At 40.0% G+C, this 25,966-nt stretch overlaps 1 protein-coding gene across 3 annotated transcripts in view; it reads left to right on the top strand.

The window, feature by feature from the left end:
- Nucleotides 1-25,966, top strand: part of nlgn3a (neuroligin 3a) — a 189,363-nt gene that overhangs the window by 57,547 nt on the left and 105,850 nt on the right. For all 3 annotated transcript variants that reach the window (XM_066648813.1, XM_066648815.1, XM_066648814.1), the window contains one exon: nucleotides 9,153-9,302. In XM_066648813.1, coding sequence (XP_066504910.1) covers nucleotides 9,153-9,302 — 150 coding nt within the window. The remainder of the gene's footprint in view (nucleotides 1-9,152; nucleotides 9,303-25,966) is intronic.

Raw genomic sequence — 25,966 nt, 5'->3', positions numbered from 1 at the left:
ATGCAACCCTTTGTATTTCTTTTACCCAATATCCCTAAGAGTCATCACAGCCCCTTGAGCGACTGAGGGTGAATGTGAATGTGTTTTTATTTTTTTTAATAGGTTTGATTTGGCTTTTGTTTAAGCTCTCTTGCTTTTTTTTTACAAACGTATTGGGCCTGTATCACATGCCAGAGGTGTCTGATTCAGTTCTTTAGATGTACACCAAGTGCCCAAATATTTGTATGCCCCCTTACACCTCACACAAAGATGCACTCATTGTGGACATAGATCAGCCGCAAAATGACCTCAATTTTATCAGCTTTACTTACCATACAGGTTTAAAATGTACTTATATAATACACAGTGTAGTTTATCTGTTGCTCAGGTCCCTTTCATCATTTGAGTTTGAGTGCGGGAATTATCATTCTCAGCACTGTGATGTGGTGGTAGCATGTTAGTGTGTGATAGCATTTTATGGCTCCTGACCACTGAAGTGGGTCCTGTTTATTGGCAAACAAAGTATGAGGAGCAACAGATGGACTATAGTCTGTAATTGCAGAACTTCAAAGTACAACTAACGCTCTGATAAAATGGACAGCGCATGTAGAAACCAGGAGACTATTTTAATGCTATGGTTAGGACACTGCACATCAGCCTAAGATTGCCATGCTCAGTAACAAGCACTGGCAGGAATGGTAAAAATCCCTCCAAGTTTGAAGGAGAACTACTCCTCCAATGTCAATACCTGACCTCACTTATGCTCTTATGGTTTAATGCAATGAAATCTTAACAGCAGTGGTTCTACATCAAGTGTAAAGCCTTCCAGATCAAATTAGAAACTGTTACTGCAGCAAATGGGGTGCTGGATGTGCAGATGGATGTTCACCATTTGGCCAGCCAAGATGCAGTCATATTGAATCTGTGTTCAAGTGTGTTTAAGAATTATCATTCTGAGTTAACTGACATCTGTTGCACACCACAGAAGAATAAACACATCTGAAATGTTAGGATTTAAAAAATTCCACCCTGGATTCTCGTTGTTTTACTTGTAAATACAACTGGGAGCTATGAGATGTGGTCTATTCTGGACCCAGGGGCAGTGTACATGCAGAAATACTTTTTTTTTAATGTTACAGAAACATGAAACAGGAGTTTCTCTGTTGTCAGAACAAATCAAATATTAATGAACATGTTTGTACTTAATTTCTGTTGCAGCAGCATTTAAAGAGATCTGCAGTAACTTCCAATTAGTGGAGATCAGATTTCCCTCAGAATCAGTCCAGCTCTACTAATGTTAAACAGTGCCGCAGAGGATACACAGAGGCTGAGCATTATGCCCAAGAAGTAAAGCCAATACTGTGCTCAACCTTGACCTAAAATAAAGTATATAAACTTATAATATAAAGCCAAAACATTGTGTAGATCCTTTCATGCTACTTTGTGTTTGTTTTGTTTGGTTTTGTTTTTTAGATTCGATTTTTGAACATTTCAGCCTCAAAAACATTAGTGGGGTTAAGTACTGATTTTGAATGATTAGCTTTGATATATAAATGCCAATTCAGCTCATCCCTAAGCCTTTTCACCTCTAGACAACACGTGGTGTTGAGCATGGCGACAGGTGCAGCTGCTCCATTGTGTCCCTTTATATTTCATAAATCTCTACAGATTAGACAAAGTGTGTGTAAAGTAGCTCGATTCACTAGGGCAGTGTGCAAGCTTTAGATTACGTAGTGTAGTGTATCATGTAATAATACAAATGTAATTTTTACATCATGCATTCCATGGTCTGATCCATCACTGGTACTGTTTCAATAATTCATTCAGGATTCTAGTTTAGGAGAAATGAAATTCAGTTTCTACTTATGTCCAAATGGTAATGAATCTCTCAATATTTTACTTGGTAAGAACTTGCTGCCTAGAAACTGGGTCATAAAGGGCTACCAGCTGCATGACTGATAACCAGTCGTAATTATAAATGGGTCAAACTAGCTACATAATCTCTAGTGTAATTATTCTTCAGATAGGAAAGGGTCACAGGGATCATACGGCATGTAAGCAGAAATAGCAGTTGGCCGTAATTACAGCTTGATGTATAATCGGTCGATTGTCAAGTCAGCGTCCCTCTGGAAGCACTATTTACAAACCACTGTTTAGCGTGAATCTTCATGAATGTTTCTACTGGAGACACGAATATATATCATGAGTTAGTTCATTCAGGGGTAGGAAGATGTAAATATAAATGTGGAATTATTAGTGAATTAAGGCCTCCTATGCTATATCAGTTAGTTATAATGAACAATTTCATGAATGCTTGGAATTTATATTTCAGCTAAGGGCTGTTAGCTGGATGCCATGTTGAACACAAAATGCACATGAAAGAATATATTTGTATTTTGTATTATTTTACATTTATTGGAATGGCTTTTCAATGGTAGTAACATTTACACGTAAAGATGCTTTACATTTTTTTGCTTTTCCAGTCCATTCAGCCTTGTTCAGATCTGTTTATAAAACATAAAGCCGTTAGCTATATACTGCATATGTTAATGCGAATATATCAAACATGAAAGAAAACAAAAAAACCTTTGTCACACTACTTGTCTTATAAGTTAAAACCATGATTTGGTGCAATTATCTGTGCTGCACTAAATGTTTGCGATGTGAAGGCAACCGCAGGATATCATAGCTGGCTTTTGAAACAGGGAAGCGAATGGATTTAGATGAAGAGTGGAAGGCTCATGAGTTGTGGTGAGAGGATTAGCAGTAGAGAGGGGAGCAAAAAAAGAGAAAAGTTGCCGCTCAGCAATAGCATTGTTCACTTTCAGTATTTATCTTGGGATATTCTGGGCTCAGTGTGGATATCTAGCGAGATTAGAATGGAGGAAGTATTCTTTCCATTCTACAGCAAAAGGCTTATAAGCTCGGATCTATATCAAAACCCCACTGTTCCTATTTCCTCGCTTGTCCGCCCCTTTGCGGATTGTTCAGGTGGGGGATATGCTAGGCACTGAGCTAATACGTTAGACATGGTCTGCTTGTGCCTGGTCTAGGCTCTCCTGCTGTGGCTTTGTTGATTCTGGAAGTATATGCTCAGGTCAGCCGAAGCCCAGTTAGGCAGTCTCAGCCTCATGCTTTATCTTATGTCGGTTGAAAGGCTTCCTTTTGAAGTGCTCATGTGAAGGCTGAAAAGGAAAACTTGAAGCAGCTAAGTTGGAGGGTATTAACACTCATGTTAATCGATATCAACAAGGCTTGAATCTCTCACATCAGCAAAGGTAAATGCCTCATACTGCAGCATGTCTCAGCTTTCTTCATCATGGGAGGTTGCAGGTCCCCCAGGAGGATTCAGGCCTCTTTGTCCAAAGTGGTTACATTACCTTTGCAATTGGCTGGACCAGACAATCCAATTGCTGCCTAGTGCAAACATGCAGTGCCCGGGGCGTCTCTCCATGAAAAATCCACTTGGCCAAGGACGTATAGTGGTATGCCCAAACGACTGGGTGTCCTGCCAGATGCTTTGCTGCCCAGCCTGGAGGTCGACTCTGCTGCCAGACCAGCCAGCTATGGAATTGAGGCATGGATGCGGGGCTAAGTTTGAGATCCGACGGTGTAGGTGAGCTCGTTGTACCCTGAGGCAAGTATTTTTGCATGACAAGCCAATTGCCCCGGATCCATGGCCCAGCTTGCCATGTTGTCTTTTTAAAAATCGCCTGGGGAGAGAACACCAGGGGCAACAGCATTTGCAAACAAGGCTGCTGATGAACTTTACAAGCTGAAAACAAAATACAAAAGACATGTGCGCAAAGCCATGTGGAGTGGATTTTAATGTTTTCTGAGCGATTATTAGCCTTGTTTATTTTGTTTCATATTTTATTGTCATCTACTCTTAAGTAATTGAACACAGAAGTCAGAAGTGCTGCTTTTTTTTGAATTGAGAAGCTGCAGATCCATATTGACGCTTCGCACTTGCACTAAAATGATTCCTTTCTTGGGCTGGCTTTATCCTTTCCTCTTGGAAATGAATGGTGCCCTGAATATGGAGGAGGTTTAAAAGCTTTTAAAGTTTCCACAGTTCATCCACCAGCACAAGTGTGTCGATCACTTAAACTTCCGACCTTTGTCATATGGAGGAGGCAGCCATGAATGAAAGGTCGTCCTGCTGCAGCGGTTCATCCTGCCGGTACGCTGTCTCTGAGTCTGTCTGTTGGATGGCGAGATCTGCAGGAATATAATAAATCCGCTGTACAAACACAGAGAGCATATTTACATACCCTTCAGTCGCCATGCTTCTTTCTGTTCAATATCATCTACTTCTATGGAGCACTCTGTTCAAGCCATCTTCCCACGCGCCCACCATCTTGCAATCTACTTAGTGAGCCGTTGTCATCCCGGCTCGGCAGGCGGTCCGTCTTCTGCTCGTTTGGCAAGCTGCAGAACCCGTTTCGGGTGGCCCCTCATCCACTTAGGATTGCCACAGAGCTCCTATGCCTGAAATCCACTGTGGCCATGGAAAGAGTAATTCCGGAAGGACCCTGCTGAAATCGGGTTAGAGTGAAGATACACTGCCTCATCTCTGTCACGTTCAGGGCATACTTAGGGACAGAGGGGATTCTAAATCACAAGGATGGAATGAGGCACTGAAAGTGATGTATGGTGGTCCTGTCAAGTGGAGGAGGACACCTTAGCTTTGTCCCGTCTTCCGCCCTGGCCTTTCATATTATGGAGGAAACGGATCTGCATGGTAACTGCCTGGCTCACCGAGCCATGCGGCCTAATGATGGTGAAGAACACCCAGCCGACTCTCTCTCTCTCTCTCTCTCTGCTATTTCAGTGGCCAGTTTGCTGCACCTGTTTGGCTGAAAGGATTGATTCTGTGCTCTTTCTGCTGTCACTCAAAAGGGTTTAAACAGACAGCATGCCAATCCTTGGCCACAGTTATGATAACCCTTGTGGCTCATATATATATGGAAGTGACTGGACATGGATCTTTCCTCCTGGAGGTAGCTGGGTTGCAAGCAGCAGCTGTTGATCATGAGGTACAGATCTTGCAGATACAATCTGCCATCTGTGACTTGCCTAATGCAGAATCTCAATCAAGTGTTCACCAATGCAGAAGGTGCACTGCTTTTATTGCTGTCCCCATTACAAAGGTCCTTAGGCAGAGAGGATTCAGAACCATTTGATGCTTCAGAGTTTCACCAAAATGATTCTCTTTTTGAGCCAGAGGTATCAGCAGTGAGATCAAAGCTCATCTATTACCCTTTTGGCTCACATGTATTAGTTGGATGTTGAGGCTCGGAAGAAAGATCTTCCTCCTGCAGGTAAACAGGATGCAACCAGCAGTTGTTTGCTGTTAGGTGTTATTTCGGCACTACACTACAAATGTGAGTAGTGTGCAGACCTTGACTAGCGGAATCTGCATGAAGGTGTGGTGGGTCTCTGAACTGCACCTGAGGGATGCTGTGCATCCTGCCTGCTCCTAGTTTCTCCCTCCACTCTTCTGTGCTTTCCCTCCCTTCCCTCCCTCCATCCCTCCATCCCTCTTTCTCTATCTCTCTCCTCCTCTCTCTAGCTCCCCTCACACTGCCAGAGGCCAGGCTTCAAAGAGCACATCAAACCACCTGTCTCTGCGCTTAGCAACATCATATTTCATGCACAAACGCCATGGCCCCGGCTTGAAGAAGCCATCTTCTTCAAAGGTCATTTTCCCCATCTGGTTTGGGGGCCAAGGTGTCGAAATCAAAGACAAATACACAAATTGCAAGACATACACACACATCCTCGGCCCCAATTGCACGCACACACATATCACGGCATGGGTGAGTGGAGGAGGGTGTGTTTTACACTGAATTAAAACCTCTGTGCAAATTATTTTCCAATATCTGCACCCTTTGAGAGCTTTACAGCAATATTACAATTGCACGGCTCATCACACCTTAGCACTAAAATTCCAAAACTGCCATTGGATCTCTTATTTTAATAGAAATGATTTTGTTACAGGCTCATGGCCAAGACGGCGTGCGCAAGTGGTGCATGGCGCTCCTGTCTCGAGAGTGCAATCTGTCTGCATTTGTTCTTATTGATCGAGCAACCCAAAATACCTCACGCAGACCTAATCACCAGCCCGTCACGTATTAATAATTCATGTCACGTGTGAGAAAATTGGTGGTGACGGCAGCCGCACATGTTAAGTCAAAATGCGCCCTCGTCAACATGGGCACCCTCGCACCAGAACAACCCTTGTCAGCTACGCTCATCTCTCACTCTACCCTGTCCCGTGCTGCCGGAGTGACAGCACTGACACCATGCAAAGTGTCCCGGTGAGATTTATGAGCATGCTGGAGAAGAGCCAAACTGACAGGTCTCCAGCCCCACTTCTGAGTTATACCCCTCACAGATGCTCCAATCACCAGATGGCGGTGGAGGGGCAGGAGCTTCATGTATGTTGAAGAATGTTCAGTATTGACATCTACAGGTATTAGCTTCACCCTTTTGTTTACATGAGCCTGACATGCCCAGTACCACACCCAATATAGAAAGCTGCTTCTTTAAATCTGCTACCACAGAAGTTATGGCATGTGCATATCCTTGTCGTCAACAAGAAAATTGTTAGATCAGATTCCGCCTGACCTGGAACTATGTAAAATATGCACAAGGCTTCATTCCTTGTGGGTTGCACCTTGTGTTTTTGGTGTATATTGACTCAATCTGAACTCTGTTTAGTATTTATCTGTTTAATACACAAACACACACACCAGCCTCGTTAATCCAGATTGTGGATGTACAATCAGAGACAGTATCTCATATGTTACTGCACAGTCATCCTCTAGTCCTTCATCAGTGGACACAGGAGGCTGCTGGCTGGATAGTTTTGTTGATGAGCTATGCTCAGTCCAGCAGTGACACCAGGGGCTTTAAACACTCTGCTGTGTCTTATCCACCCATACAAGCACAACACACACTAACATGATCCACCACCCAAATCATGCCAGGTGGTCCTGCAAGGGGCCTAACCATTGAAGAGCAGGGTGAAATGTGGATAAGAAAGTATGCAGAGAAATAGGTGGACTACAGTAATTACTCTGTAACTGTAGAACGACAAAGTTCTCCTGTATGGTCAGTGTTGACAAAATGGACAGTGAATGTTTATATAAAGTAAGTGTTTTTAATCCAGTGGTCGTTCAGTGTAACTGGAAAGAAAAATCAAGAAATTATATTTTTAATAGTCATTAATAAATACGTTAGGATAACAGTGTCAGAAATAGACTATTTTGTGTTATGGCGTATTACAGAACCGAGAGAGATTCCTGATTGGTTCAGCACATTATTTGCAGAGATTGTCTGTATTCATAAGGTATATATGCATTTTGATCTTTTAACTTCAGAATTTTGGTGTGTCCTCTATGTATCTGTACTGTATGTGGCAGAGTGAGAGTGTATTATGGTGAGCCACCCCCTACACCCCCATCCCCACATTCATACGAGTCATTATTGCACATTTGTTAAGCTGATGTCCATTCAAGGTCACCTGCATCAAGCTATTTTTTTTTATTATTATTTTTTTCTTATATGATGTGTTCATGAAATTGAAATGTGTTCACAGTGTATTTTAATTAACATTACAGTGTCTTTCTTTCTTCCTTTCTCAGCTCAATCTTCTTACAAATGCTGTGAAATGTCTTGTTTTAATTACACTTGCCTATTGGAAAATAAGAGACACCCTCATAGGCTTTTTCTATGGTAGAGCTGGGAAAAAATGGTGAATACTGTCTTTCTACTTCTGTATTAATCAGTTCAGAAGATCACAACAGCCACCTGGAGGAGCAGTCTGGGGTTTTTTCTTATATAGGTGCAGGGTTTTTTGTCAAAGTAACTTGGTCCGAATCAACAAAAGAGGTTACTGATAACACTGACATGACTAATCACTCTTTTTAGTCCTCCCAGTTCTATTTTCTTTCTGTCTCTCTCTCTCTCTCTCTCTCTCTCTCTCTCTCTCTCTCTCTCTCTCTCTCTCTCTCTCTCTCTCCCATCTGTTTTAGTGTCCTGTGCTTCCCCGGTACAGGAAAATCTTTCATTCTCTTTCTCCTCATCTTCTTTTTCCACTCCATGCATCGTCTCTCTTGTGTAAGATAAGTGTCAAGCCAGAATTGTCAGTTTTAAAGCCGTGTCTTATCACAGCTCTCTCAGATACCAGATAAATAACACAAGCCCTAAACGAGCATATGCGGAAGACGCCGCAGACCCATCCAGATCCACCGCACACAGAAGAGAGGACACACAGACTGCTTGTCACGCCATCCAGAAACGAAAAAGACGACATGTCACACGAAGAACGTTCCATTCATCCCGGGTTAATTTGCATACATGTAAATAGGCATGCATGTAATACGAAGGGCAGGCTGGTCTGCGGAAGGAAGCGGCCTCGCCAGCCAGAATGTGGCTTTCTGATTAGCCGTTTCTTGAGGATTTTGGAATTTCAGTCTTCGGTAGCCATGGCAACCCTGAATACAATATAAGGGTTTGAATGCGAGCCCAGTCGCTCTCTTTTTCTCTCTCCTCGCACTCTGAGCCAAACAAGTGCCATGCTTGAGAGAGAGCGAGAAGAGGGAGATTCATGTCTGTCAAAACAGGGCCCTTCAAGCTCTTTTCGGTCTTTCCGGCTAAAAAACAGAGCAGTCTTTTTAGAGTATTATGAGTTCCGCCTGTTGGTGTAGGCAAACAGATGCATAAATAATTACTGAATCCGCAGACAAAGAGGTGAATGGGAATGAAGGGTTTAAATGAACGTTGCGAAAAACCTAATCACATCTCATTCCCTGATTGGGAAAATCTCTTTGCTTCCTGATGAGTCCTACTTCTGTGTTCCTTCTTATCCCTGTTATATGTTCCAGAGTGTCCATTAAATTTGAACGACATTTCATCACAGATGCACACAAATTGAGCCTGGCTGGAGCAAGCCCATGATTGTCAGTTAGATTCTGACATCATCCATTCAAATCTATTCGTGAACCCCCTCGTACTATTCATATATATAGAGAGAGGCATTTGGAGGCAGGCTCAGACGCCCTGTGGCTGGTATCTGGGAGGGCCTCGTGCCGGTTGTGTTAAGCTTTGTTTTGCTGGGGGTGCGGGGGGAGAGAGAGAAGGTTTAATGGTGGCCACTCTTACAGACATACGAGACACCGGCGCCAAACCAGTGATGGTGTACATTCATGGAGGCTCGTACATGGAAGGAACCGGGAACATGATCGACGGCAGCGTCTTAGCCAGCTACGGCAATGTCATTGTCATCACACTCAACTTCCGGGTCGGCGTTTTAGGTAAGAAACACCTGCATGACTCTTACGCTGTGTCTCCCTGCCTAGTGATAGCTGATATTTTAGCATTTCTGAGTGAGATATAAATTACACAGTATTTTAGCCTAAGACTATAGAAAACATGGACCGGACAATGTCTCTCTAAATGAAGCCAGCACAGGTCTAGTGCCTCTGCTGGCTTGTGGCAGTACTGTCTTTCCATCTCCAGTATCTTTCCAGCAGTGAGTTTACCCTGTGCTAATTCTGGCCCTTTGTTTTCCACCTGAAAATCAATTCTTTAAAGGTTATTCTGCTATATTTTAGAAGGTAGTTTTACACTTAGAAATAAAATGATTGATAGTTTTGGCTGTTCTGAGACCATCTGCAGAACATACCCCCCACCTCAGACCTTTCTGTTTATTACATGGAGTAGCTTAGTTGTAGTGAGGCTGAAATAATTTTTTTGGTGCCAGTAGAATTACCCATTCCACCTTAAGTGGTGCAAGAGTAGTTTTCCATTTCCTGCAGAACTTATTTTAATTCCACCTTAAATGGAATGGAAATTAAAATGTGGCCCCTACAGAATGAGCCCTTTCGCCTTAAATGCTGCCTGTAGAAAATTTGCTCTGCTCCTGCATTATCATCGTGGTGGTTTGAGACATTCTGAGATCTGCGAGTAGAGGGCAGGTCTACTCAAATGAGGAGGTGTGTCTGACCTTTATTTTACAGACTCTGGTAGCAAATTTGACAACATGGCAGACCATTTTGACTTAATTCCTGTAAAATAAAAGGGAGAGAGGCATGTTGTCCATCTTTTGTACAGTCATCAAGTCAGCAGGAGGTGGGGATAATGCTGATTTAATTACTGTCATACTATAATGACTCAGTAATTTGATTTATAAGATTTGAAATTGGTTATAATGTTGTCTATACACAAATGTCTATGTAGGCATTAGGGTGCAAGGAGGCTCACTAGGTATTGAGACACAGGGTATAGGGAGGCTGGAAGTTATGTCGTATGTACAATAATCATCTGGGAACAACTTACCACACTTATAGACTGTGAAGAAACATTCCTCCAACAAGGGTACGCTCCTCTACAATCAATGTTTTTAATGCCATTGATGCCACAATCAATAACACAAGTAAAGCAAGCTAGCTAGCTCTTCCCCCACACTTTATGCTTATTGGATTTTCTCGGAGGTCTCCTCAGCAATTCTAATTCTCCCTTAGTGGGTGAACAACACGCTTGTTTTGTATTGAGCAATGCTGATGAGCCCACATATAAAAATGTTACACTCAATTGTTCCCACCCTCTTTTAGCCCAGAGTATTACTTAGTCATCAAATTATGAGATCACATCTGTGCCCAGAGAATAACGTTTCAAACCTGTTTTCAAAATATCTTTGCTTATTATTTCTATACATTTAAGAAATGCATGGTGAAACTGGTGAAAGTGTCTTATGTGTAGTCACTTATTTTGAGGTTTTGGATTAACATGATTTAACTGGCCAGGCATAATTCAGTGTTATATTGGTACATTGCTGGATTTATGATCTAACTTTTATTAGATGAACTCTAATCATCTAACCTCCCGATCGAATCATTTCAATGCCAACAGTTACTTGTGAACTTACCTTTGTTGATTTTTCTACAGAACTGAACAATTGCAGCCCTCATTCTTTCTGATTCATTTTTAATTAAGTCTTTGAGAATGTAAGTTAGGAATTTGTTGGTGGGTGGACAAAATTGTAAATTTGATTTTCTGTTTGGAGATGAAAACAGGAACATGAATGCCATTAGTGATGCATTCAGAAGAATCTGTGTTTTTTTATGAATAGCTGCTGTTTAAAGTTTGCTTTGCAGAGGTTTAGACCAATGCCACAGCCTCAGTAAGTCTTTCTTTCTTCAAATTATTTTTGTCTTTTGTCTTTCGCCAGTGTGTTGTTGATAGCGTGTTGAAAAGTGCCTCTGTAAAACATGTCCAGGCAGCCTGTTTTTCAGAAACGTGAAAAACAAGCCCAGCTGTAGAAAATCTTTCACTGCAAGCCTGTGATGGAGACAGAAAAAAAAGACATATTCTTAAAATGGGAATTTACTGAAGTGAGCGTCCAGCTGTTCTGTTTTCTACTGAAGTGGAAATAGTCATGGAATGTACCTATTGTTTTTCATGCTCAATTCAAATTCTTTGAGGTGTTGCTGAACACATGCATGTTGGGTTTGAGTAAAATGGCCCTCCCTCACCCCATCAGCAGGAGAGTTAGGTGTTCTCCTCTAATAGTTCAAAAAGAAATTGTGGTTGGTTTCACAAATCTTCCCTTTACACTTCCAGACCTACAGAACATATGGACTTCATTCATTCACCCAGTCACTCGTACATTCACACCTGTGGACAATTTTCAACAATCACCCAGTCACTCACACACTCACATCATGTGTTTTTGCACCAGGAGAAAACCCATACAGACAAAAGGTAGAAAAACCTCTTCACTGACAGTGACCCAATATGGGGATTTAACCCAGAGCCCCAGAACCGTGGAACTGTGTGTAGCAACATTACCTGTTGCTCTTGTAGCTTTTTAACTTTCAATGAAAGTGAATGTAAAAAGATTTTATTCCTAGTCATTTTGGAGCATTTCTATCAGTCCACTTACCATGAAATCTTCACACAACTTAATGGATAACTGCTGTGTTCAGATGAGGTACTAAAGTAAAACTGGCAAAAAAATGTAGATATATGTTTTTCTTTGTACATCAATATTTAAATGATTATATTCCAAGTGATTATAGGTTCATTTCAAAATTTCACACAGTGTGAAGGATAACTGTTTGTTGTTATTTCACTGTTTTACAGCAGTGTTATGTTATGCTTTATTTGACATTTACACATTTTACAACAATCAGCAGGACTCTTAAACTGTTGATTAAAAATCCCCATGTTAATGCTTTCAAATTTTATTAGCATTTACATATCAAATGATGACATATGAGTACAAAAAGAACTGCACATTAAAACATTATTGTAATTGACCAGAAACACAAAACTGACATGAAATTAGCCTTGGTTCCATTGAGTTAATGGTATAGTTCACACTGAATATGAAAATAAAAACAGCATAAACGATAAGGAATTAGGATCAGAGAGGCTCAGCATTTTCATCACTTAAAGAAAAGTACAGGACCCACCCCCCCCACCCCACTTCATTTCCATACCAAGAGCAGCAGCAGGATGTAATTGAAATTCGAGGCAGAACGAACCATTTCGAGGTGAGTAAATAAATAAATAAAGCAATATTAATACAAAATGAGCAGTCTTTTAATTAGGCAGCTTAAAGGGATGAGCGAGGAATAATTGAGGCTCAGAGAGTTGGACAATATAATGAAGTTGAAAAAATAAAAATACGCCAAACCTTAACGACAGCGACACAAACACAGGTTTCTCTTTTCCCTGGGCAGCATTATCCAAGCACTAATAACAGAGTGAAAAAATGTGGCATTTTAAAAGAATACATACATATCTCAAGCATCTCAAGAAGTTAAATATCTACAAAAACGTATGTTATATCGGAAAATAACATTTTTTAGGGAAAATTAAATATACTTTCCAACACTGATAATTATGCACAACTTAAATGACCATTCTACAACAGGTATGCTAACATATCAGCAATCAGTGCCACAGTAAATGGCTGGATTTTACTGGAAATGAATAAATTCAGCTGATGTTTTAAATTCTGAATCCCTGCTTACTGCATTATAATTATAAATTATAATTTCTCAGCATTTCTTTGTAAAATTGACATTTTATTTATATTACAACAAAAAATTCAGACATTTAATATAACAGCAGAATCCAAATTTCATCACTGTCCAAAAAAAAACATTTTTATCCCAAAAAAACCCCTAAATTTATAGAAGGAAGAAAACATTCTTACTCTGAAAGGAAGTCAATGTAAAAAGATTTTACTTCAAATAATTTTGGAGCACTTTTATTGGTCCATTCATCATTAAATTTTCACACAAAATGAAGGATTTCAAATGGTGCAGTATACAATTTGCAGATGGATATTAATTCTATGGAGGCTTCTGTTTGCTTCTATGGATATATCTGTGCTATTGTGGTACAATTATTTTAGTCATTAACAGTCAGTACAAACTGTTTTTATCCAATAACTCAGCTTCAGGTTACATTCACATACACTTTAAATTAAAACAAAGATAACAACTCCTTAAAGCTATCAACAACCCATGTGTAGTTTAGTAAAATATTCCTTAGGCTTTAAGACGTCTTCATTTTTTTCAATTATATATTTTAAAATAGCATTTCCAAGTCCCTGTCCTTTGACATCGTGTCATGGAATCCTCAGCGCTGCTGGAAACAACACATTTCAGAGGATTCTCATCTCTAGCTGCAGCACCAAATTAAAACCTGTCAGCACATGTACAGTTTGACTGAGCATCATTTGTAATGGATCCTCACATATGCTTCCTCATACAGTCAACATCTGCTCTTAATGGCCCAGAACACTATCGATATGAGTTAATATCAAGAGCAACATTTTTGAAAGGCTTTGGTTTCGGTTAATGATTTTCCTTTGGAGCAGAATGTGTTGCTTAGTGTTTTATCATCAGTGTTTTTACGTGGATGAATTCCATAAACAGAGCACCTTTTAGCATTTTATATTAATGTCGCGTAATGTTCTTTTTCACGTAAAGCAGTAGTTTTATCACATCATATACCCCTTTTTATCTAAAACATGGAACTCTGATGATATCGATGTAGTCCCTGAATAAACCAGAATGTGCTTCATAGAGTGGGCTTCCAAAATAAGGGTGATCATGTTTGAGATAGGTTTAGGACAGATCTCTGACACGTCCAGGCCATTAGGTAGCAGTGTACTAGCTGTTTAGTAATGTAAAAGAGAATCATTGGAGAAAACATATACTTGTACTTGTCAGAGTGGTGGTGATGTGTTATATTTTGTTGGCTCATGCTGCTGTTATGCTGGGGAGATTGTGTAAATTATAGTATCATTCAATCCTGCAGTAGGCTACTGTTAGAAGCTTTCTTTACTGTTGTGGGTGGTACATTTATTGGTATTTACATCATACAACTTTGGCCTTAACATCTGGAGATTGCAGGTTTATACCAAGTAATACCCCAGCCAGTGGAAGCCTAGGGTTGAAAGCACAGCATATGTAGGGGTAGGTAGGATGGCCTTCCCTCACTGCTCCTAACCCAGCAGAATACTAGGCAGATACCTGACGTGTGGGCATCTAACAGTGCACTTGTTGAGCTGTGTACTCATGTCTCAGAGGAAGCATATGCTTCTAGTCTCTTCCCTTCCAGTTTGGGAGTATCCCCCCACCCCCCACCCAAAATAAAAATCCCTCAGCAGATCATGATAATATCATCTATCCGTCAAAGACTAGCTGTAGTGTTATGACACTGGGCCACCTTAGTAAAGCCCACAGGTAACATTTTTCTCAGAAAACGGATCCTGTATTATTAATGCTCCCTGTTACTTCACTTCTGGCAGCTCATACATACCGTATGCCTCCAACTGAGGAAACCTCAAATTCAACTGCTTTGTAGTTTCCGTCTTTGAGTTTTGAAGGATGTCTGCATCCAGCAGTTACACAGTGAAATTGACTGAAATGAATTTGAATAGTGGCGTGACTGCTGCAATAGGACTTTCAGCCCTGCTTCCTCACAATTTTGTGCTTATCTCAGAAACAGGACAGAGACACCATGTCCAAACAGCGCTGGCATCTTTACATCAAGGCCAATGTCGCTGGAGATTACATTACACACTGTGCAGTTGTGGGCATCCGCTCATACAACCCTTCGTCTGAAACTGAGGGTGTTAACAGGTAGTTTGAATTAGTAGTGACTGCCTCTACGTTTTAGAGAAGGCTTTACTTTAGATGTTGGAAATTTTCTGTTGGGATTTGATGGAATTCCACCCTGAAAACCTGAGGTTGGTCGTTTTTTTGATTAGTTTTGGTGTGTCATCTCTCCAGAAAATGCAGATCCATTGCTTCATAGCCCCATGCTGAGGGCTTTAAACTTCACTAACCACTGCTTGGCATAGAGTTATGGGTGGTGAAGTGAAATTTTGGACATACACTTTCATTAACACTGTCAGTATGGTGGTACCATTTGCTCTAAGGAACACACCAGGATTTTAAAACTATTGTACCTATTAAAGGTATACTTTCATTGTTTCTGCCTTTGGTTAACAATAACATACCTGTTTATTACAGAGTATGACACACTTCAGCACCAGCAGTGGTGGTCACTGAATATCACTTGAGATTAAATTAGTGACTTGGTTACAGTAAATGTAGGATCCCAATTAAAGAGGACTGCTTAATTTCTCCTTCTGGAATTGTGTCGTCGTACTCCAGTTTTCTGCGATCCGATAGAAGCAGTAATTAATGCTTCAAAGGGTGGACCCTCTCTCTCCTGGGGCTCTGTTTGGAAAGCTTTACATCCAAAGCCTTCTCCCTTTAGATGAATGAGAATTCGTTACAGGTTTAATGTTTAATTACAAATGCTGGGACACTGGTGAGATCCCCCTGCTAAGATGCTGCATGTGGAGGTTTGGATGCTTATAAATGATAGGTCAGGGAACTGAGAAGGATCGTCTATTTACAGAACTGTTTCCTTGTTTGCAACCAGGTCATCGATTGGGGGTATGTACATATATATGTGTGCATGTGTGTGTGTGTGTGTGTGTGTGTGTGTGTGTGTGCTTGTCTGAGAACTGAGAATAGGCCTGGGTTGCAGTGTCTCTGTAATGATGTGTAATGAGCCCCAGTCAGAAGGGAGTATCTTGTATCACTGCTCTTCACAAATATAATTACTCACTGGTTCTCCAGAGCATGTCAATTTCCAGCTCCTATGGGGAAGACTTAATTACTGTTTCCATACACATTAAAAATTAACAATGGCTGCCTCTGTTTTCCAACTCCAAGGTGAGGGTGTTTTAGTTTTGCCTTCTGCAGACTGGCCATTCACATCAGCAGTAACTTACGCCTTATCTACTGACTCCCTAGTTGCCTCTTCATCAACAAAATGTGTTTACTAATGTGTTTTCTTTTTTAACTAGTATAGTTAATATGACGTATTATTATGTGTACAAAATAATATATATATATATATACTATACTGTTATAAAGTATTAAAAATGACAATGACAAAAAAAATAGAATTAAATAGTTTGAAAATGGCAAGAATGAAGAATTTATTTATCACCGCAAAATATGTTCATTGATTTGTTCCGTTCTTGGGGACAACATTTTTTCAAAAATTAAATGTGATTGGTAATTATATATATATATAATTGTGTTGCTGCCTTGCACTCAATGTTTCCACCAAATGTAGGCTTCTGAAGCACCACAGCTTTGATCAGGAAGAAGTGCTTATGGAAGAAGATTTTAGTTTTTTGTAGATATTGCACAATTTACTATATCTCCTCATTGTTACCGAATGTTACTGAACACTGCTATTTGTAGCCAGTCTCATAATGTGTTAGACAGTGGAGAAATATTAATTCATTAATTAAATATGGTATTCAGGATTAGGCACTCATCTTGCTATGTGGGGGTCATAGAAGACTAATGCTATGACTGCTGACACACTCATGGATCTCTAGGCTCTGATGAAGTCAAGGTCCTTATTAGCAGAGCAGGGATGCAGTTGCCAAGGCCGCTCATTCCAACCAACGCTCGCTGCTGGTTTTTATTTCAATGTGTTGAACCGCTGCCTGTGACTCTCAGCCATTTGTGTTTTTGTTTTTTTCTTTTTGGGACATGGTGAAGAAATCAACATTATCGAGTGCATTTATGTTAAATGGCCATGAAGTGGCTCTCCCTAGGGTTGCGCTGCCAATGTCTGGAAAGGAAGCCGTTAGCAATTTTCCACGCGGGAAACAAAGTTAAAGATTTACTGCCGTTCATTGACGTTCCGATGAATTCATTCATTCTACGCGGAGATGAGAGAGCGTATATTTCACCCTCGTTAATGTCAAGGAGTAAAGGTTCAGGGCAGTGGTTTTCAAGCATCTAACCATTGCATTCATATACTGCAGACCAGTTTGAACAAACAATCTCCACCTTTGATGTGTTCAAATGAAATTAAACTATTTGCCATATTAGATCTGCTGCAATACACAAACATAATTTACTGCCATTTTGCACCCAGCATTTCTTCTGAAATCACATAATAAAGTACAAGAAAGACAATGTCAAGTGTATAAACCTAAACGGCAAAGCATACTGTGAGAGTGGACGTTCAATATTATGTTTCTGAACCGTGGCCAAAAGTGGAGACTTGCTTATCCAGCTTTTTCTTCTGTAGACATTTAACAACTTTTTCTGTGGTAACATCCTCTACTCTTTTGCAAAGGCTTTAGACTGTATTTGTAGCACATTTCTATGGGGATTTGATGGCCACAACCGTATTAGTGAAATCAGATACTGATCCTCAATAATATGGAGTGACTCACAAATGCCTCTCCAGCATAAACCAATGAAAAACACGTCTCCAAAATAGTTGACAGGAGAAGAAAAGTTCTTCTTAACTTTCAATCTAAAAGGACTTTATTTGAAATAGTTTTGGACATTTCTGTTGGTTCATTGATTATTGATCATTTTTACTGGTTCATTGCTCAGTGGCGATATATTTTTTAAATGGAACATCATCAATCCCGAGAAAGCAGTTCCACAGCTCCACTTCCAAATGTAGGATGGGATTTAAACCCCTCTTGCTAGTGCTTGGTGCTGCGCTGGGGGCACTTATGGTGCTTTTCCACTGCATGGTACACATTCTTCTCAGCTACAGAAATGTAGCAGGAGACTTCACAAAACATTGTCTCAAACACGAACCACAGGCTTTGGAGAATGGTGGTATTAACCTAAAGCATTGTTTACTCAGTGTGTATTTGTGTGTGGTGTTTGTGTTTTGGGACTGTACACGGTGCAAGTTCAGACAAATTAGTGGAGATTAGTAATTACTTGTTGCTTCGTCCAGTTCTTGCTAGAGTTTTACATCATCCACCAGTCTATGAAGCATTTACACAGCTTTAAAAGGCCACGGCATAATTTTAAGAGCTGCCATTGTGAGTCGGATAAAAACAATCGAAATCTGTACTGTAGACTGAAGGCTATTTCGTGTGGGATATCTGCATTTTATCGTGATTGACAAGGCTCTTTACACAATCAGCACTCTGCAAGATTCACATTTAGTCCCTAGATTGCTTGCTTGGAACCATGAGTGAGCGGGTGCTAAAATAATATGGGGTTCCAGGTACCAGGTAGGTTACCGAATTTGCAGAGTATCTGCCATGCAGTGGTAAAGTGCCATTACATTTATGTGCATCTACGTCACAGCATCCTGTTCATTTCATGCTCATCTATGGAGATTTAACAAGCTGTGTTGGCACAACGGAACGTCTGTGTCCTCTGTGGGTCCAGAGCCTAGCTGAAATCTCTAGATGCAAGGCTAGATCATATTCTGAACAGTACAGCAGTCCATATAGTGAATATTTCTATGTTTTTTCTACGACAGCTTTAGCAATGTGTTTACCAATAAGACACAGCATAGAATGTGATATACGGATTGTTTAACATTGAAGGGCTGTATTTTAATCGCAGGAGGTTTCCAGTCGCTGGTGAAGACTGTGTATCATTTGAGCCAATTATGCTGCATCGCACTTAATTACATCTCTAAATGGCACTTTATTCCTTTTGTTTTAATTGTGTTTCTGATCCTATCATATTGTTTTTAAAGAGTGAAAACTGTTTAAGATTCATTCAGCTTGCCGTTTTGTGGTTGTGTCTGTCCTTCTATCAGGAGCCAGTTTTGTAATTCCCTTTCTAATGTTTGAAGAGACAAGCCTAGAAATTAGCATCCACGTGCATTGTCTTTGCGTCTCATGGTGAAAACATAATCATTTCCTTTGTATACAAGGTCAAGAACACGGTTTGAAGCGAAACATCAAAGTCCCCATGCAACCAGTATCTTTCATCTGGGTCAAGAGCTGCAGATGCATTGCATGTGAAGTAGAATACTTAAGCAGAGGTGGCAGTTGTGTTTGAAAGCACTTGAATGTTGCCACGCGTTCATAAAATATACAGTCAAAGGGGCTCTTCTTTTTCTTTCAGTTCTTTCCCCCAAGTAAATAGTCTTTGTTGTCAGTGACTTGCCCTATTCTTAAAACTAGACCACTCTTTGTTGGTTTGATGTTTTCTTTTGGCTTTTACGTCTTTTTGAAGTGACTGTAGATGGGTTTCTCCCAAGTTCGACCATTTTTAATTTCAAAAGCAAGAACGGAAAATAGAGGAGGGTTGTTCTCCACAGTATTCTCCATGTTTAGTCACGCATATGAAAACTAAGAGAATATGGAAACACCCAAAAATTAAAAAGAGAACAAAGACCTTTACCAAAATGAGCACAAATGAATGAGCATTCCACAAAATCTATTAAACCCACTCAAGACTCCAAGCACTGTTTGTAGACCCCCACCCCGTCCAATGTTTGTTTGTTTTTTCCCCTCCAGATTTAAGGGTATTAATAGGGGGATTGTGTCTGATTAGCTACAGTAACAGCTTCTACTTCACTAAGAGGTACTTAATATATGATCATTGCAGTGAATGTTTGATGGTTTTCAGCCTTGAGATCATCAAGGAGGTTTGGGAATGGTGCATTTGCCCCACTGCCCCACCGAGTACAGACATCAACACTGTTTCTCCAGAAACATATAGAGTGCCTATAAATGCCATATTTATAAGTTGTCATTGTGGGCTTTATGCCCCTTTAACAGACACTTGGCACTGAGCATGGTGATCTTAGGATGTTGTGTGGCTACTCCAGATTGTCACATTCAATTTGCAGTGATTTTCTTTGTAGTTTATTACAAACTGTCTGTGCACAGATGAAGGTTCCTCTCAAAGATGCATGTGTTGCAGTCATTGCAAGAGTCAACAACACATTTATTGTCTACAGTTTCCCAGTTTATTGGCTAAATCTGCATGCATAACCGGGCAGGGCTGCATAGCCTAAGAGTTTAAGTTGACACCAACATACACACACACACACACACACACACACACACACACTGTGGGGTCATGAAACACACATGAAAATCACTTCAATTTAAAATATAATGATTTACGTCCCCATATAGAAGAGAAGTCTCCACAATGTATATCTATTTACAGGCTTTGGATCTGGATATTATGATATATTCTTGGTATATGCATGCACACTCACACACTCAAACACACACACACACACACACACACACACACACTCACATATACCTGTTTAATATTCTAAGTATAGCCTACCAGTGTCTAGGCAATTTACCCTGAACATATTATTTTGGAATTACCTTTGTTGCAGTAAACCTTACCACTGTAATTTGTTTTTTTTTTCTTTTTTTTTTCTTTTCAAGAAGTATTAAGTCTTGTAGGAATAGTTTTCTTGCATTGTAATATTTCTTAAAGATGTTTGAACTGCTGAATCGAATCACAGAATCAAATCACAATGGAGTGCTTTTTTTTAATTTATTTATTTTTAGAAAAATGCGACTTCATGCCTTGTGTATGTGTGGTTTAAAACCTATACAACCTGTTGTTGTTTGTTTTTGTTTGTGTGTGTGTGTGTGTGTGTGTGTGTGTGTGTGTGTGTGTGTGTGTTTATACTACATGGATGTGCTGAACATTAGCATTTTGGTGCCTGTATATTTTGGTGGTCGTTAATATCAGGTAGTATTTTATGGATAAATGTGAAATAATATCATGGCATCTGGTATCTATTCATAAATGTAATGTCAGGTTAATACAAAAGTTACAATAGTTGTGTAATGTCAGAGTCTTTACCTTAAACACAGTGCTGTAGTTTGCTTCTGACCAGTTATGTCTGTAAATGGTCAGGTGCAGTTGTGCTGTACAGACAGAATTATTGCATCAAACACCAGCTGATTTCATCAGTTCTTAATCGTTGGTGCTGTACCTGAGCAGGGATTAGAACCTTTACTGTTCTGTGTCTTACTTGATTTTTTATTTAACAGCTGTAATACAGTATATTATCACTGTAATTTCAGCCTGTCACTGCCTTAACATTACACCATATTTTAAAGACAGGTCAGAAACAAGTGAAGTGTGTATTTTTTTCCAGTTTTGGTAGCACTATGTGTACTTTATTTAATGTATTTATTTCACACTAGTTGAATTTGACTATTATATTAACCACAACAAAATGGAAGGATATTTTTATAGAAAGTGTTCTAAAATAACATGCAATCACTATAGTAAACAATTATGCTAATATTTAATTATAATATAATTATAAACAATTCAAAATTGTAGGTCCCTCTGAACAAATGAAGCATGAAAATGAGTGCAAATCCTCTTCAGAGAGCACTTCAGATCTTTTTTTTAGTGAAGCATTGCTGTTTACTTGCTGTTTTTTTATCGTTTTGTATTTGAAAAGTAGCTTCTGCAATATATATGCCCATTTCATGCTGTTTTATTTAATTTCAGGATGCTACACTCATTAAATCAGCAGACAGTGTGTCTCTTAGAAAATTACAACAAAACATGCACTTTGACCAGGAGCTCCTCCAGTTAAGCATGTAAAACCATTTGCAAGCTAGAAAAGGATAAAATTGAGGGTGTTCCTGTGGTAAAAATATAATACAGACCACTGATCTACATAATTACAAATGCATTAGGACCGGTAAATACTGAGAACTGAGAAACGACAGGAGATATTAGGTATAGTAGCTATTTTAGGGACAACGACAGCATATGTCTCTCTACCGCTGCCATTGCTGTGGTCTCTTAAACCAGAAGTGACCTTTCTCTTGCGTGAGTGAACCGCGGTATGATGGCCGTTGTCATAGCAGCTTCTCGTCCAATGTCCGTGTCCTAGTTTTGGTCTGTCAGATGTTTCAGGTACACAGATGGTACCACAGTAAGTCTACAATACTCCTTACATGGTTAATATTTCACAGAGATGGAAGATGTCTTAATGGGGATGTATCACACTCTTTTTTGAAAAGTTAACACAGTTCTGGGGTCTTAATGAAACGTCTGTGATATGCTTTGGTCAAAATATCACAAAGTTTTTGCCAGTAATACATGCTTCTCATCCTACTCCACTTATGGTTGGGTGTGCAGTATAATTCTAATTTGCTTGCACTCTACATAAGAAGCAATACATGATCAGAACAACTATCGCTATAACAACACATGCCATACTTCAGCGCTGCCCGCCATTTTTTTTTCCAAAGCTTGAAACCCAATTATCTTCCTCCACACTCTGTAGTGCACAGTGTAACTCATATAATAACAGTTTTCTGCACTAAAATTGTTAATTGTATGTGTATGTCCAATGATAAACTCCCTCTCTCCAATAATATGCCTCCCTCTGTCCAACATTTAGTACATGTTCTATGTGTGGGAGTGTTAGTTTTATAGTCTGTGAATTGCACTATGTAGCGAGTAGGGCACTATTTGGGATTGTGGGACAATAGTGTTCATCATTACTGTACTCAAACATCAACTGGTTCTAAGTCTGCACAGTGGATTGAGCATATATAACTTTGACACTTGTGATTATACTACACACTACATCCTCAAACACGAGTTAGAATTAGTATTAAATGTGCAATCAGGATGCAGCTAATGTTTTTAGTGTGTTATCTACTTAGGCCCCACGTGGCCCCGTTGAATGGTGTTATACTCCGGTATATTTTAGGTGTGTTTGGTTTAGGTTTGGTCCTTTTATACTGGTTCAGGCTATTGTTTCAAAAAGCCATCTTATATAGCTACATTTCTAGTTTGTGTTTTGTTCCCGGGCAGCATTAGCAGGAGGTTGGAATATTTGTTGATCAAATCATTGTCAAAATAGAGTGTCATTGACACTTTGTTTTATAAGCTTTGCTATTATTCAAAATTCTCATAACCCATTCAGATACCTGTGTAGGCAATAGGGAGGAAGACAGCTCATTAGGTATTAAGACACAACCAATATCAAGACGTAATGCATGGTTAGCATCCTCATTACACTTCATTTGGAAGGCGGTGGTGCGGACAGTGTTTACTTGTTGGTTCATCTGTCAGTGAGAGAGATGACACGAGATTCTCAAATTCTTCTGAACAGCATGGGCTAGTTTGTGCCTCATTTTTTTAGCAGAATGGTCTCTATGGGTTTGCCCATCATTTTTCTTTCTTTCTTTCTTTATTTTTTGTTGTTGTGATGAAGTGCCTTCTTCCTTTACCCCCAGAGAGTTCATTATGGGCTTAAGTGAAAACTTCATGTTCTCAGAATGGTGTTCACTTTAACTTCAGCTCATCCCTCCGTGGCTCTGAGTGTCCTGCCTTCTGGTTGACCTTTCCGTCAGCCTGCTATGGAACTCAACATTTCTGTACGCTCTCGGAGGCTGGGGATTCTCTTTGTATATTTAAAAGAACACATATCCTAGAAATGGCTTTGCTGCTAATGAGGAATCTTTAAAAAGCCTGCTGGACCCACTGCGCTGTATGTTCAAAATAATCATCCCTTATATAAAGTGAATTCAGCTCCTTTATGGGGCACCAGTTGTGGACACAGATGTTCAGTTAGATACACACAGTAGAAAAGCAAAAAAGAAGTGGGCCACTCTGGAGTACTGTACGTGAGTTAGAAGGGGACATATAATGAAATATATCTTATTAAGTACTATTTCAGTAAACACAGGATAAAATAATTTGCTCTGACTTGGTGCTACGTCCTACACAGGACCCAGGCATATTAGAATTATGCTGTTTTCACAACCATGTCAAATCACACCATTTGGATTCACGAGCATAGAGACATTAACAGCAGAAACATGAGAAAACAGAGGCAAAACAAGAGCGGACATTTAAGAGAACTGAGCAAAACTAGCAAAAACATATAGGAGAAGCATGGGAGCCATTTAAAACGAACAATAAAAAGAGCTCGGAAGAAAGGCAGTCAATTAAAACTGAGCTTCTGTGTGCCTCATTTGACACAGCTGCTTTACACCATGTTGTGAACTCTGGGTGAACCGAGTGTGGCTCAATATCACTTAAAGGAACAGGCCCTAAAACTGGCTGTTCCGAACAGGGCTGTTAACACAGGGGGAGAACTCTGATGTGGTGCTTGATTTGGTATTAAGATCAAGAGTGTCAAGGATATGTTATGTGCAGTGGGCCTGTTTAAGGGTATGAAGCCCTCAACACTGTGGAGCAGTGGAACTATGTTCTCTAGAGTAATGGGGAACCATCCCAGTGATGATTTCTTTTATTTTTTGTTTGTTTGTTTGTCTCTATAGCTGATCTTCCAACATCAGAACCTGACCTCACTAATGCTCTCATGTTCTCACGTCACCAGATTCTCACATATGTGTCAACATCTGGTGTAAAGCCTTCCTAGATCCATAGAGGTGTTACTTCAGCAACAGGATGGCTTATAGGTTTATAGGGTTACTGGTATTTGTTTTCAACTTTGTATTGTTGCCTCCATTCGGATAAATGTTTTGCCTGTGATGAGTGGAGGCCTGTTGTATAGAATGGTGTTGCATTGTTGGCTGGGTTTAAATTAAGCCTGTGTACTTGTTGATGTGTACAGAGTGTTGCTATTGATTTGTTGTGCTGAAACAGGTAATACCTGCAGTGCTGTCAGAGAAAGCCTGTTAGCTATAGCCTTGTGTTAAGACGTACTGGGACATGTCACATTTGGGAAATATATCAAATGTATTGCTATTGTGAAATGAAAAATAGTTTGCCTTCCCTGCGTAGAATGTCCAACAAATCCAGTACTAGGAAAGTTAGAGGGAGACTGGTCAGACCAGTGCATCCATCTGTTCACCCAGTCATCCTTTCATTTTCAATAAATGCTTCTTCTAGATCAAGGTCGCAGTGGGTCAAGAGCCTACCTGGACTTATTGGGCACAAGGAGGTATACACCCCTATAGAACCAGTCACCCAGTCACTAACTCCCTCACAACCGTGGACAGCTAATTCATCTAGCAACCTGTGTGTTTTGGACTATGGGAGGAAACCTATACAGACACTGGTAGAACACCCGGCTGTATGCATAATAATATTCCAAATGATAATAACTAAAAAACTGGCATCTAATCCCAAACACAGTCAGTGACGTGCAGTTTGCTTTTATATTCTGACCAAACAGCCCTGCTCACAGTCACCAATTTCAGTGTCTCTACCATTAAATAAGAATGAGCCACAGCTCAGTTCAGCACCAAGAGCCCAGGAGTGAGGAGCGAGGAGCAGAAACTCAGGTTTTTAGTTATTTGTACTCTGTGTACTTTCTTCACCGTACTCGCTTTCTCCATATTTAATTACTACACTTATTCCTCCAGACGTAGGTGTGTGTGTGTGTTTTGCTCAGTTTAACTTAGTCTTGGCACTCTCACATAAACACAGGTTTAGCTCTGTGACTGGAGAGTCTCGGACAAGGAGGTGGGATCATTTTAAATCATTTTTAAACAAACCATATTGTATTGTTTCACAGTTTGTGGGTTGCCTGGCTCCAGATCCCCAATCTGTTGTACACAGAATGTCTCCTTTAAAGTTCTCTTTATAGGAGATGATGTAAACAAAGTGTGGTCAGAGTGTGAATAGTGCTATAAATTACGGGGAAGAACACG

The sequence above is a fragment of the Hoplias malabaricus genome, chromosome 17 (genome assembly GCF_029633855.1).
Source record: "Hoplias malabaricus isolate fHopMal1 chromosome 17, fHopMal1.hap1, whole genome shotgun sequence".
Taxonomy (NCBI): Eukaryota; Metazoa; Chordata; class Actinopteri; order Characiformes; family Erythrinidae; genus Hoplias; species Hoplias malabaricus.
This window is presented reverse-complemented; position numbering and strand designations above follow the sequence as displayed.